Source organism: Ruditapes philippinarum, unplaced genomic scaffold (genome assembly GCF_026571515.1).
Source record: "Ruditapes philippinarum isolate M1 unplaced genomic scaffold, ASM2657151v2 ctg12969_1_1_1_1, whole genome shotgun sequence".
NCBI lineage: Eukaryota > Metazoa > Mollusca > Bivalvia > Venerida > Veneridae > Ruditapes > Ruditapes philippinarum.
In genome coordinates this window covers 23,577-37,402 of record NW_026857705.1, presented here as the reverse complement: position 1 = coordinate 37,402, position 13,826 = coordinate 23,577, and the positions used below count along the sequence as shown (strand labels likewise).

The following is a 13,826-nucleotide window of genomic DNA, read 5'->3' as shown; positions in this document are numbered from 1 at the left end:
TAAGGCAAACATTATAATAATGAAATATGCACTTTTAAAAATTCATGTAAATGTTGCACAATTTTAATGAAGTAAAAAGTTTTAGATATCATTAGTGTTTTATCGTATTATTTTATCCACTTGTCAAAGTGTGACATGGACCATTGAAGTATGAACCTTTAATTAGGTCACAAAACATCATGCCAATGTGATTCATATTTATATAAAAGAAATTCAAAATTTATCCACAATTGACAAAATTATGGACAGGACACATAACTGAAATGGATGCTGCAGAAATTTGCAAGTAACAAAACTTTCTTTAATGGTGAGAATAACAACTAATCAAGGTAGCAGTTCACTTTAACATTTCGAACATTAAAAGTACATTGTTATAATGGTGCATTCATGTTAAATAATTCCTATTATTCCTACATTTTTACTGAAAATGTTTCTACTATTTCTTAATTTTTGCCTGCAAACTTTCCTATTTTTCCTACTTTTTTGATTAAGGCCAAATGAAAGCCTGCAACTAGAACAGTCATAATCGGCATTTCACTAATATGGAATTTATTTTAACTTGCAGTTTAGTCCAACTTTTAATACAGATTTGTCAAATAAACACCTTTATTTTGTTCGCAAGGATATATTATCTTTCGCCTTTAACCAATAATATCTTCAAAAGCAATGATTTGTTGGCAGCAATAAGCAATACTTTCCATTTCGGTTGATTTATTTTGGTTGGAGCAAATTGATTTTAACCAAATGTGCATATTTCTTTTCCGAAAGTTTCTTAAAACTTCCCATGACCTAAAAAAAGTATGTTCCGTCTTAACTAATTTATGCCCCGGAAAATCTTAAATATTTATTGAAGGGAAGTAAAATAGATTTTTTATCTTAAATATTTATTGTAGGTTAGTAAAATTTATTTCTCATCTTAAATATTTATTGTAGGGTAGTGAACAGATATGTTACAAATGTTTGTCAAGCTGTAACCTTCCAACATTCAAATTGTTCGATGACCTTACATTTGAATAGCAAGATGATGTAGGGGTTTCAGGTTATTTAGTTTATTACTCACTATATGATACATGAAATGGTGCGAATTTTCCGTTGTGTTTCCATCCAGGATGGAGAAAACACAAAACAAACATTAGACAAGGTGTTAGCCGAGTCTGATAAAGGTTTTGCGGCTGTGTACGATAAACACATGTGGCGGCTGAAAAAAGCCCAACCCGTACTTTTAATCAATAAATTTTTTATTTTGGGACCCTTGGGAGATCTTTTCCAACCCGACATTATTTCGTTGTTGTGGTATTTTTAGTTTCAACTTTTCGGCATTTTCTAGTTGGGTGGTTCCAATATTCCTACTTGAATAATGTTGAATCACCCTTAGGATATGTTGCCTGCTTTTTAAATTTGTCTTTTGACGTCTTATCTGTGATATGCAGGCTTCATAACCTCTGATCCCCTATCAAAATTCTATTTTAATTAGTTCCGCCCATTCTTTTCTCGTTTAGGGCACACGCTTTTTATTACTTGGGGACCATACGCCGCTTTTCATGGAATGGCACTACTGTGTCACATTGAAGGTTATATGATAACCGCCGTATGAACACATCTGCGGATGTTTCTAAATTCAAAATTTTACTGTTTCATGTTTAAATGTTGAATTCTGCTTAAGCCGGTGCTAGGGGGCGTGGACGGTAACTTGCACTTTCCAGTACCGTCCATGAACAGGCTCAATCAAACCGAGCCTGCAACATTTTACAATTTTATCATGTTGGGCGTTCTTCAAGGATTCTGTTTTTTTGCTCTATTTAATTCATTCTTTATGTCACATCAACATTTTTGGACTTTGTGACCGAACTTGACATTACTTTAATTACAATAAGGATTTGATACGGAATTGGGACTCATTAAATAAATAAAAGGCAAGGATCTTAAATTGGTACACCAAGTGGTAAAATGCGAACGTGCATCGGTTATATTCTAGAAGATGTAGGCATGAAATGAACTTGTTTATCAATACATGTGCTATTACAAACTTAAAATGATTGAATTTGACAATATTAATGGAAGGAGAACCGTGTTGTACATTATGTAAAATACAAATATAACATTTTCATATTTTAATCTATATATTTAGTAGAAAATCTTTATATACATGTAGAGTTCTCTTCATGAAAGCTGATTAAAGAAAACAGTTCATTTGAAAATAGTGAAGTTTGTCTGGGACATAACTTTGAAACTGTTAGAAATAACAACTTGAAACGTTGAAGGTAGATAGATCACATTGGGTAAAAATGCAGTTCGAAAGAACAATAACTCTGCCGTAACTAATTTTGGAGTTAGTGCCTTTTGTTCATTTTTACAATTTGAACTTTGTCTGGGGAATAACTCTGAAACCATGAAAGATATCTACAAGAAACTTTGTAAGTAGATAGATCTCATTAAGTAGATGTGCAGTGTAAAAGAACCATAACTCTGCTCTGCCTTATTTTGGAGTTATTGTCCTTTGTTAATTTTTACACTTTGAACTGGATATTAATAGCTTCCGTCGGCATGATATGAGCCCTTAAAACTGGAGAAAATGAAAAAAAAAAAATACGAAGAATCACCCTTTAAAGCCGAGTTATCTAATGGATAAGATAATAATTGACTGCCTGTCACACCTATACAACTAAAGTTAACTTGGTTCGCTCGAACTCGGATTGCTCGAATAACTCCCTTCGCTCAAAGTAATCGCCATATAATGTTTATTGTTTTGTTGTATGTACAAATAAACCTCAAAATCTTAGACAGGTTAAGATTGTGTCAAAAAACATTTATAACTAGTGCATATGGCCCTTTAAAGTGGAAAAATAATTACGAAGAACTCTTTAAGCCGAGTTATCTTATTGAAAAGGAAAAAGATGAAAATACATTTGATTTTCCCTTCCACATCTATACAACTAGTTTGTTCGATCGAACTCGGATTGCTGGAATAACTTCCATTGCACGAAGACATCGTCTGGTCCTGGCATAATCCCTACATAATATTTATTGTATTTATGAATAAACCTTAAAATCATAGATAGTTAAAGATTGTGTACAAAAACATTTATAAACTGAAAGGAACCCAAGCAGCGAGATAGATCTTTCAAATCTGCCAATATGTTTTATCGGCCAAGCTTTAGATCTGCATACGTTTGAGATACCCCTGCTTCCCGTTCAAGACTCTCATACTGTGATTGGCTGAAGTTATAGATATGTATAAATGATTAAAAAAACGTCAGGGTATTATGAAGTGAATGGTTTATTCAAAATATTAGAATCATATAATTTCAATACAACTAGGTATGTAAATTCCTTATCATAATTATTTAATAAAACATTATTGACAGCAGTGGTAACTTCAGTTTGAGCTTTATAATTTTAGTTCCTTACCTGTTTGGTACCGCGCTGGGATTTGCTGAAGCTGAAAACATAAAAATAACATAACTATTGTTGGACTTTTATTTATGGCATAAGTGACAAGAGAAAATGCAAAATTTATTTGTACACATTAAGTATACATCAGGAGGTAAATGTTGACATAAATAAAAATGGATATAGTCCATTTACAAATGATGCATGAATATAACTTTTTTTGCAAACTGACCTTCAAAAAACAAATAACAATAACCGAGTTAATACCAGAACACAACAGAATTTCGATTTACCATACATTTATGCATATGATAAAACAATTATAATTAAAACTTTATGCAAACATTTTCCAACATCAACTTTGGCCAATCATCATTGTATCAGTCAATCTTATGAAAAAAATATAGTCAATACAGGTCAACTTGACAATGACAATATGAGAATAATGTCACTTAAAAAATACTATTAAATCGACTTAACATTGAACTTTACATATTTGAATATACATGTATCAGTAAAAATTACTTAATAAAGTCAAACTATACGAGTATGTGATATAATAAGCACATATGACAATAAATAAAATGTGTTAGATTTTAAATTTTGCTACTCATTTAATATTCGAGGTTGAAGACAGGTTTATTAAGGTCCTCCAGCAAAAACACAAGATTTAATTGTTGGTGAATTAATAAAAAACAATACTTGAGGACTGGACAAACTTACTTTTCTTAAAATGAAAAAAAATATTTTCTTATTATTTCTATCGAGTTTAAGTAAGTGAACATTAAATGCGTGATAAAGCAGCTAAATATGAATCCCGGCAACCTGAACTTGGAAAAGTAGCTAAAGGTGATGTTCCTTATTTGTTTTTTCGTAATAATTTTAGTATTGAAATGACATCGAGCCGGTTTGCTCTTATCTATATACACTTTTCTATCGTTTTGATGCGGAGGACTCCAGGCTATTGTCTTCGTGATCAATAACAACGCATTTTAACAACAGATAAGTTGATAAGATACCACTCAGACCGATTTTGTTTGTTTAATAAACATACTTATGTCAAAATCCATGTGATATGATATCAGCAATGAACCAGTAAAATATACAGATGCCAAAACTATGCGTTAATATATCAATAAACATTAGTTAAATAATTCGCAATGTAAATTATAAAAAAATCGGTAAATACCGTCTAAGAGATCATAAGTCATCCTGCTTTCAGTATCTGTTCCATTTTGAAGTTGTTCGTAGGTATTTCTAGAAAATATTTATAAAAATATAGAGGATATTTGTTTGTTTGTGTGTAAGATGAAATTTTATTTCATCGAGTGGGCTTTAAAAACAGTATTCTCACGAGTGGCGTAGCCACTCGTGAGAATACTGTTTTTAAAGTTCACGAGATGAAATAAAATTACATCTTACACAAAAAACAGACAAATTTTCTTTTTATTTTATGCTTTAAAACAAGCTAAAACGAAATTTCCATAATTTTAACGTTCATATTAAAATCTGTTTCCCCCATTGAGAGCCCCATTTAGACGGAATTTCTCATTAAAAACAAGAAGTCTTGAGCTGAAAAATAAGTCCGCCAATCAAGGTTAAATGACGGTGATATTTATTCATTTTATTAAAAAAATATGAATGATCGCTTGTTTTAATAATAAAAACAAACAATTCTTGTAGGAGAAAAAGTCCAACCATCCATCCATATTTCTGTTACTTACTGCGAATTTATATTAGACCTTGCTTTGTATAATGTAAGTGGCAGCCATTTTTTAAAGTTGTGTATTTCATGGGAGGAAAATAATTGTGTAAGATTCAGAGGGATATAATTTGGATTTGTTAGTCATACACCTTTTTAAAAGAAAGAAAACTTATTTGATGATTGTAACAGACAAAAAAATAAGTGTTGACAGAAGTGAAAACATTCAGAAAGGGAGATAGGAAAATGGAAAACTTGGAAGCCTTCTAAGGAACGCTGGGTTGTTTTACTTATTCTACGAGTGATGGCTGTCAATGCTTTTCAATTTTTCATAAAGCACACGGCAGTTATTGCTCGTAGGATACTTTAATATGCCCAAATGTCATCAAGAGCAGTTTTGCATGGGGAAGGAATATATTTTTCAGACTGAAAAAACGAAACAAAAAAATTTAGAGACGAAATTTTGTGATTGGAATTTGAATGAATAGAAGTAAGTTTTCTCTCTTTATTACTTTTGACATTTAAGTTATTTATCTATTTCAGCTTTGCTATTTCTTTTAACAGTCTGACATTGTCAGAATTGTCAGTAAAAATAAAATTGATGTACCACATGGGGAAAATCTTGAAAAAGTAGTTTCGTCATTGAAAAAAGTGAAATTATATTTTGATAATTTTCACTGTGTGAAAAGCATAAAATAAAATACGATTTTGTTATGTGGTCTTGTAAATACAGCATGATTCATCTTTTTTCTGTTTTTTTTTTCCAAACAAATTAGAAATATGGCTATGTAATAATTTGTTTATGTTTGTAATATTCATGTTATTCATATTTAGTCTATTAGTGCATTTAGTTGTAAGTGATAAAACCATGGAGCAAAAAAAAGCAATAAATATCTATTTCAAGCAATATAAAACTAGAATTTATGGCTGCTTACGGTGAAAGTGACAATACATTTAATTCTGTATCTCGTGACACTGATGTTGGCTGATGCTGATCTTGATTCATCAGGCCTATTTCAAAAAATAAGATATTAGATATGTTAACTTGTTTTTAATCCTGAACTGTTTCACGAGTGTCAAAAACACAGATTTTGGTGTCATTAGTCTATTAATTTATGGAACATTTAGTGAAAATCAAGTCTTTTCCTATACATTTTCTTTCAAAGTAAATTTGAAAAATCATACATTTTAAAGTAAAACTACATGTAATTTAAAGTACCTGTTTCTGCCCGTTTTCTTTTTAAAACAAGCCATATACAAACCGCACCGATTAGAACACTAACAATTAGTGACGCAGTGACAATCGCGGCGATAGCTCCTGCTGCTATACTTATGTCGTTTCCATCTGCAATAACAATAGCACTATATAAGTATTGATAGTGCCGCTCTAAATAACATATCTCGTTACAAAGACTTCATTCGCATAAAATCAATGAAGAAGGTTGTTTTTATATATTTATACTCTCACTCATTTACACAAAAAGATATCTAATGGATTTAAAGTTGTACCTAATGAAATGTTTTTTATAACATCTATAAATGGTAAAATTATGTTGTTTTCATAAATTTGTGGTTTATTATGAAATAAGTTTTAAATATGATAATTATTTTGTTAAATATATGCGGGTATACTATCTGCTGAAATAATTCATCATAGCCTGTTCACATTATTCTCCAAATGATAGCTTAAAACGTGGGAAAATACAGGTAACAAAACGAAATAGATATGACAAAATGGACCTGATGTAAAGGTGAAGACAACCTTCTAACTGTTGCTCACAAACTTATGTGTTATTTATTGTATATTGAACAAATACGGAAATGGTATAAAACTACCTAACAAAACAGAACAAACTTTCACTAAAACTGTTAACTGAGCTGTTTAAGTTGAGAATTTACTTTGTACATTTTGATACCTTTACTCATTCATAAAATATTCAATGTTCTGTATTTCATAAAAAAATAAAAACACATACCCATACATAAGGGTCTTGAGCTGGTGATCCAGAATAGTCTTAATATTTTACTCTCAATCATTCTTGTGCGAATTTATAAGATATCATACTTCTGATTAGAATTTTAGATCTGCCTAAAACAGGTTTAGAATTAGCTTCAATGATCAAATTCTTTAGAAATCCTGCTTTGTTCCATTTATTTGCCTGATAAATATTCGCCTTAGACCTGACCCATTATGAATTGCAATTTTGTCACCGGTTGTCTTGACCGGATGTTTACATTCACTGTTAAATTTAGACGCAAAAAGCAGTATTTGCTATAATAAAAAATCCTCAGCAGCACATTGTCATTCTGGGCATGGCCCTACGTAGCCAATTACATTGAATCGAGAAAATAATAACTCCCATTGGCCTTAGGGAAATTGACAATATAAAAAGTGAGGGATAATAATATCTTTTTTTCAACAAGGCGCCTGTCAAATAAGAAATATCTCAATTTCAGGCAACATGAAAACAAATATTATGCATAAAGGCCCATATTTTATTTTACCTTTTCCTTTTTCCATTAGATTAGAGCTAGTAAGAGTAATATACTTAACTCATCTACATATAAAAGAGCATTGAACAAGTTGCTGTTTTACCTGTTGTACTCATAGTACGGTTTGTCTCTCCACTACTTTGGTTATCTGTAATAAAACAAGTTCAGTGACCACACGTGTGTTACCTCATGATAGCCAATTGCCTGTTGCACTGTGTACAAATAGACACAGAAATCATTAACTGGGCAAAACAGGTTTTTATTCAAAGGCCATAACTCAGCCAAAAATTATTCAACAGGCAAACCCGTGAAATATGCACAAGGACCTGAGCTATCGAACCAAACTTTTATTGAAATTGCATTAGTGATTCAAGAGGAGAAGTCCGGACACATTTTAAAAAAAATATTAAAGGGTCATAACTCTAACAAAAATCGTTGAACAAAAAATGCACAACTAGACATGGTATTGATCATTCCTGTTAAGTTTGGATGAAATTGCACTAGTTATTTCAGAGAAGTCGTACATACAATCTTTTGTGCAGCTGGTTACACAATAAAATCCTTTTTTATTCCATTGCAATAACTTGGCAAAAATCATTTAAGCAGAAAGCACGTTTAATATTCGCAAGTACTTGAGCTAATGATCAATCCTGTAAAGTTGCATTAATTTGCACAAGTAGTATAAGGGTAGTAGTCCAGAAAATCTATAAGAATAAGAATAATTAAGGGACCATAACTCCGACAAAAATTATTGTACAAGAAAAGCCGATAAAATAGCAAAGGATCAAACCAAATATACACAAGGATGTATCCTATCAGGTATTTAAATCCTGTTGTTCATGAGTAACAGCAAGGGATGATGTGTTTTATTAGGCTTTTGAAAGATAAATTTTCACAACTAAATAAAGGATTAAACAGATTTGCCTATGTGTTGCAAAACTCCAACAAAACCATTAACAACGCGTTAAAAGTGAATGTGAAAAAAATTGTCCAGAGGTATACAGTGACTGTGACTTCTTAAAGAGGCAAATTTCTTTTCCTTGCCATCTTTAACAGTGCACATACTGTATAAGTGGTTAATTTTGCGACGTGAAAATATTTGGGATTTTGGTAATTGAAATTATTCGCAGCGTAAAAATTATTTCTTTTTAGGCAAATGTGTTTCTATCATTTTAAAACAAGTTTCCATACAGCATCTTACATGAGTAAATTTGACTGACAGGTAATGAGATTGTTTTCTCTCATTGCTTGTTTGTTTAAGTTTGGTCTTAACAAATCATAAATGTTATAATGAAAATATATATGTGTGTTAATAACACAATCAGTTATTCATATAACAAAATGATGTTTCAAAATATGACCAGGCCCTTTATCAAACTAACAATGTATAATTCAATTGATTATATAAATAATATAGGTATTAAAAACTGAATGGAATTAATAAAATAATAGCATATTCTTAACATGTACCTGCTTAATTAATGAAATCAAATTTTGACGCAAAAATATCCACTTATATAGTATATACATCCTGTATATAAATGTGTACAAACATGGTAGTTATCTATAAGGTTTTAAAAGACAGTTTAAGGGCCTTACTTTTGTTTAGCTCTGACAATATTTTTGACTTTAAGGGCAAGATATTATCATCTATACAAAAACATTGATCAATGTTATAGATAACTTACTGACGTCAGTATAAAATCTCGGATTATTTTCAGAGGTGAAAGATTTCCCATACGGATCTCCAGTAACGGTAACATAACACTCGAATGCCAGATTGTTATCCCTTTTGGCATCGGCTGCTGTTGCGTTGTACTTGATTGACGCCACTCGGGTATATCCGCACTGATTGTCACTAATTTCAGTGCCTTCATCAACAGTACCTTGAGGTGGTTCGTAGCCAATAAATTCATTGGTTGGTGAAGTTTCAGATGTTCTATTCCACCGAATGAGTGTTCCTTTTAAGCTACCTATATTCGCAGTACATGTAAGTTCTAACTCATCGCCTACCTCAGCAGTGGCTATGTCAGATGGTGACATTCCTTGTACTACAAAACCATTCTTCCTTGTAATTAATGATGTCACTTGAGGTTTAACTGGAATTGTTATTGTAAACATAAAATGGTTAATATAATATTTTATTAACGCTGTCATTTCTTCTTATATATCCTTATGTTATAAATTGTTCGGCAAGAGGGGAGTGAAAGAGATTTATTCTTAACCCTATGCATGCTGGAAATATTGTCGTGTGCTAACAATTCTGTCTGATGAAATTTTGAGCTTTTTTTTTTTTGGGGGGGGGGGGATCAAAGTACATGACAGGACGCCTAGATATACGGAGTGGGTCAGAATTATAATCGTTTTAAAGGCTACTGTGATTGCTCTTAAGACACACATGATTTTGTATAGATAATAACCCGTGATTATATTTTTCTCTACATACATTGTTGTCCTCGGAAAAAACCTAGCCACACTTGTAGGGAAACCCAGAAGGTTACCGAACAAAAATAGGAAAGAGCACGCACTAGGGCCGAAAAGAAGAAAGTACATGCCAATAACTGTTTTAAAATTTTAATTTTAAAAAAGAAGAAAAAAAAATAAACCCTTACAATCATAATGGCTAATAACGAAATTTAAAAGGGAGAAGGGGGAAATTTTGGGGGAAAAGGGGTTGGGTTGGGGCAAGTGAAAAAATTTTGTAAAGGAAATTTACCCCTGGAAAAACAACTAACAAAATGGTCAAATTTCGAACTGTCCCCTAATAAATTACCAAGTTTTAAACACAAAGACAACATCGAAGGACACCCCAAAAGGGAACCCGAAAGGTCGGGGGAAAAAAACGCTTGGGGGTTTAAAACCGGTTGTAGGGTCGAAAAAAAAGACACTCTTTGCCCCAAAAAGTTTGCTTTTAAGAGACAGTGGGAAGAGTGTTAAAAAAAATAAAAACCCAAAAAGGGGAATTTCTTATTTGTTCAGGAACATTCGACGTTAATTAACACTTCGACATAAATGACACTTAACCGTAAAAATGAATATATACATTTCTGTAAATAGTACAATGTATATGACATCACACCATATATAACAGTACAGAAATCGAAAATTCTTATGTGATTTACAATATGTTAATATATCTTGCTACAAGATGAAAAAGTTGTCATTTCTAAAATCATTTAGAACAACCGTAATAAAGCTATCAGCTGACGCTCTTAATATGAGAAACTAAAACTATAGTGCTCCACATCAAGTAATGAAAGGATAAAATAATTTGGGGCATGATCATTTTTATCATTATTAGCTAAATAAATTTAAGGATTTTATATTTCATTATGAAAATATTCTGATAATAAAACAAACAAGCAAATACACAGAACATGCCTTATAATTATGCAAGTATGATACAGTTATAAGATTATTTTTAATCTTAAAGATATTCTGATGGTAAACATAACGTTGATAAAGCTTATACGACAGTGCATTTGTTAGGAAGACTTAAACTACATATAAATACATGAACATGTCATTCTATACACATTTGTCAAATATGTTCACAGTTAAAACGAACTAAAATGAGCCGCGCCATGACAAAACCAACATAGTGCGTTTGCGACCAGCATGGAACCAGACCAGCCTGTGCATCTGCGCAGTCTGATCAGGATCCATGCTGTTCGCTTACAAACCCTATAACAAGTAGAGAAACTGATAGCGAACAACATGGATCCGGATGCGCAGGCTGGTCTGGATCCATGCTGGTCGCAAACGCATTATGTTGGTTTTGTCATGGCGCGGCTCAAATATCCGTTCATACATGTATATGCAAGTATGTACTTTACATATTTTGCCAACCAAAGTTTTATATATGGTATGATGTACTACTTTTACGTATTAAAGGTTTAGAATATGCGTTATCTTTAAATTAAGAAACACATACTATATGCTGCGAACATTGCTTTATATTCAGCTGACATTACATGTACACCTCCTTTTGTATAATGGAATAAAAAAACATAAACTTAAACAGATGTATTATATTAAATAACACAAACTTTGATTGGTGTATTTTATCAATAAAAATGAAATTACCAAATGCTGAGAAGGTGGCAATTTTGTAAGACTGTACAATACTTCCTGTTGTGGAACTTTTATAATACATCTCACATTTATAAGCTGTAACATCATTGCAAACTAACTTTTCTATGTTCATAGACAATGCAAGATATGTGTTAGCAGGTGTGTCAGAATCCCATGATCCTCTAGCAACATAATCTTTACTATCTGCTTCAATATCTTGACTTAAAGAAGTAGTTGCATTTTTTCCAAATTCCATTTTAGCTAATACTTCCCAACGTATTATAGAACGTGTTGCTGATTTAAGTTTATATATCCATATGCGGTAAAAAAGATCAACATCTGTTCCAGTCACATCGCATGTCATAGTTAATGTACCTGTGCTGCCCAGTAAAACTTTATCCTTGCTAAAAGAAAAATCCACACCAGAAACTGTAAATGTAACAACGGATATATAAATAATATTTTTGAGTAAATTCCAAATCATACATCAAACATTATGCGACGTAATCACGTTTCAAGTTCTGACATTTTAATTTTGTATGTTCTTTTTTTTTAAAAAGTGCATTTGATGGTTTTGATTAACAAATAGCATGGCTTTATGGATAAAACATTTATCGAGAATGAAAAATATTATTTTAACATGGTTATGAATAACACTATTTAGAACATAGGTATATTAAGAACAAAAACAGTTTGACCGTTTGGTCTATGTATACAACTGAAAATAATTAGGGGTAATTGTTAATTGTAATTGATTGCAAAATGACTTACCTTTAAAGAACGTAAATGCGATAAAGAAAACAAATCCTTTTAAAATTCCCGACATTTTTTTCTACGATTTAAATAATCTCTCTACTTTATGAATTCAAATTTTACATCCAAATTATGGCACATAAATAACACATTATTTTTTAATAGTTTATTAAAATATAAAATGTGAAAATAAGAGACGGACTTTGGTGTTGACAGTTATAAAAATATTTAAAATTGTTTGTGATGATAGACATCAAAAAACATCGTGACTATATTGATGATAAATAATCAAATAGATCCTTGATAATGAAAACAGGAAAAGGCAATGTAGATATACCGGATACATTCAACAGGATCTAGTTTTTCATAAACACTATTGTTTTATTTTCATTTCAACGTCAAAACACGTTCATTAGCGGGGGCGTGGGACGAAGTTTTAAAAAATAAAAATTTCGCGATCCTGCCAAGCGAAAAGTCGAGAATTAACAAGTTGAAATGGAAGGGGCGCGTGTTTTCACTCCGCGCCCCGCCGTTTTATTTCTTACATTTCGCTCCGCGCCCCGCGGGGCAAAGTTTTTATTTATTAAACTTTGCTCCGCGCCCTCGTTTATAAGCGACTTCTCGCTCCGCGCCCCCGCCATTTTAACTTGTTAATTTTTTACTTTTCGTTTGGCGGGATCGCGTGGCGAAAACACGAATGGCACAAATCAGCCACGATATATATAACTCGTCATTTTCTTATCCCTTTCATCCAAAATTAAATTCGACAATTCATATATACATCGCAAAATCGCCTCTCAAAATATCTGTAAGTGTGACGAGATAAGTGGATTAAATCTTTAAGAATTTCCATTTAAACCTGGAGTTGCCCATGTACGGGAGTTAGATTAATGTATGAAGCCTCATTATGGTTTCTACGGGTATGCTATTAAAATAATAAATGAGGAAATTACTCAAAATACATAAAGATAGTGTCAGTGTCTCGTCAAGAAACATTCAATACTGTTTGTAAATAAAGTGCATGTGTATTTTCCCCCTAAAAGGTTAGACGACATGAACCCAACCGTTCGAGGCAGATCTCGCAAATCTGCGATCCAGTGCCTGAGATCCGTATAATTGTGGGATGTCTCTGCTCCCTGATCCAGACTCTTATACTTTGATTTGCTAAAAATAGAAAGATAATTTAACAGATAAAAACGTGTTATAAATGATATTACGAGGAGTAGATCGTTTAAAAGTTCAAACAAGAGGTCCATGATGTCCCTTAATCGCTCACCAGAAACAATTGTCTTTCAGTATTAGAAATAATTTTTCAAATGAACTTGCAATAAAGCGAATCCAGCTCAATTCAACTTGCCCCTCTAGTTATAAAGTTTCACGACATTGATTGATAAAAAGGAACCTTAAGTTTATT

At 31.9% G+C, this 13,826-nt stretch overlaps 1 protein-coding gene across 2 annotated transcripts; it reads right to left on the bottom strand.

The window, feature by feature from the left end:
- Window positions 1-1,987: 1,987 nt before the first annotated feature.
- Window positions 1,988-13,314, bottom strand: LOC132750633 (uncharacterized). Of its 2 annotated transcripts, none has more exons than XM_060740641.1 (9): window positions 12,431-13,314; window positions 11,672-12,088; window positions 9,274-9,684; window positions 7,689-7,733; window positions 6,312-6,437; window positions 6,028-6,103; window positions 4,580-4,647; window positions 3,409-3,439; window positions 1,988-3,216 (listed from the first exon to the last, which is right to left on the bottom strand). In XM_060740641.1, exons 1-9 carry the CDS (start codon window positions 12,483-12,485, stop codon window positions 3,141-3,143), a joined length of 1,305 nt encoding a protein of 434 aa, XP_060596624.1. In that variant the 5' UTR covers window positions 12,486-13,314; the 3' UTR covers window positions 1,988-3,140. The 2 variants fall into 2 exon arrangements, with proteins under 2 accessions (XP_060596624.1, XP_060596625.1); XM_060740642.1 differs by having other exon boundaries at window positions 11,672-12,063; window positions 12,431-13,313.
- Window positions 13,315-13,826: the final 512 nt, after the last annotated feature.

What these genes read in the sequence shown, in the direction of transcription:
- LOC132750633 (XM_060740641.1), bottom strand. Translation starts at nt 12,485, where the DNA reads ATGTCGGGAATTTTAAAAGGATTTGTTTTCTTTATCGCATTTACGTTC. An exon ending in CGCATTTACGTTCTTTAAAG is followed by an intron (nt 12,089 to 12,430) that starts GTAAGTCATTTT and finishes TTACATTTACAG; the next exon opens with TTTCTGGTGTGGATTTTTCT. An exon ending in GACTTATGATCTCTTAGACG is followed by an intron (nt 3,440 to 4,579) that starts GTATTTACCGAT and finishes TTATGTTTTCAG; the next exon opens with CTTCAGCAAATCCCAGCGCG.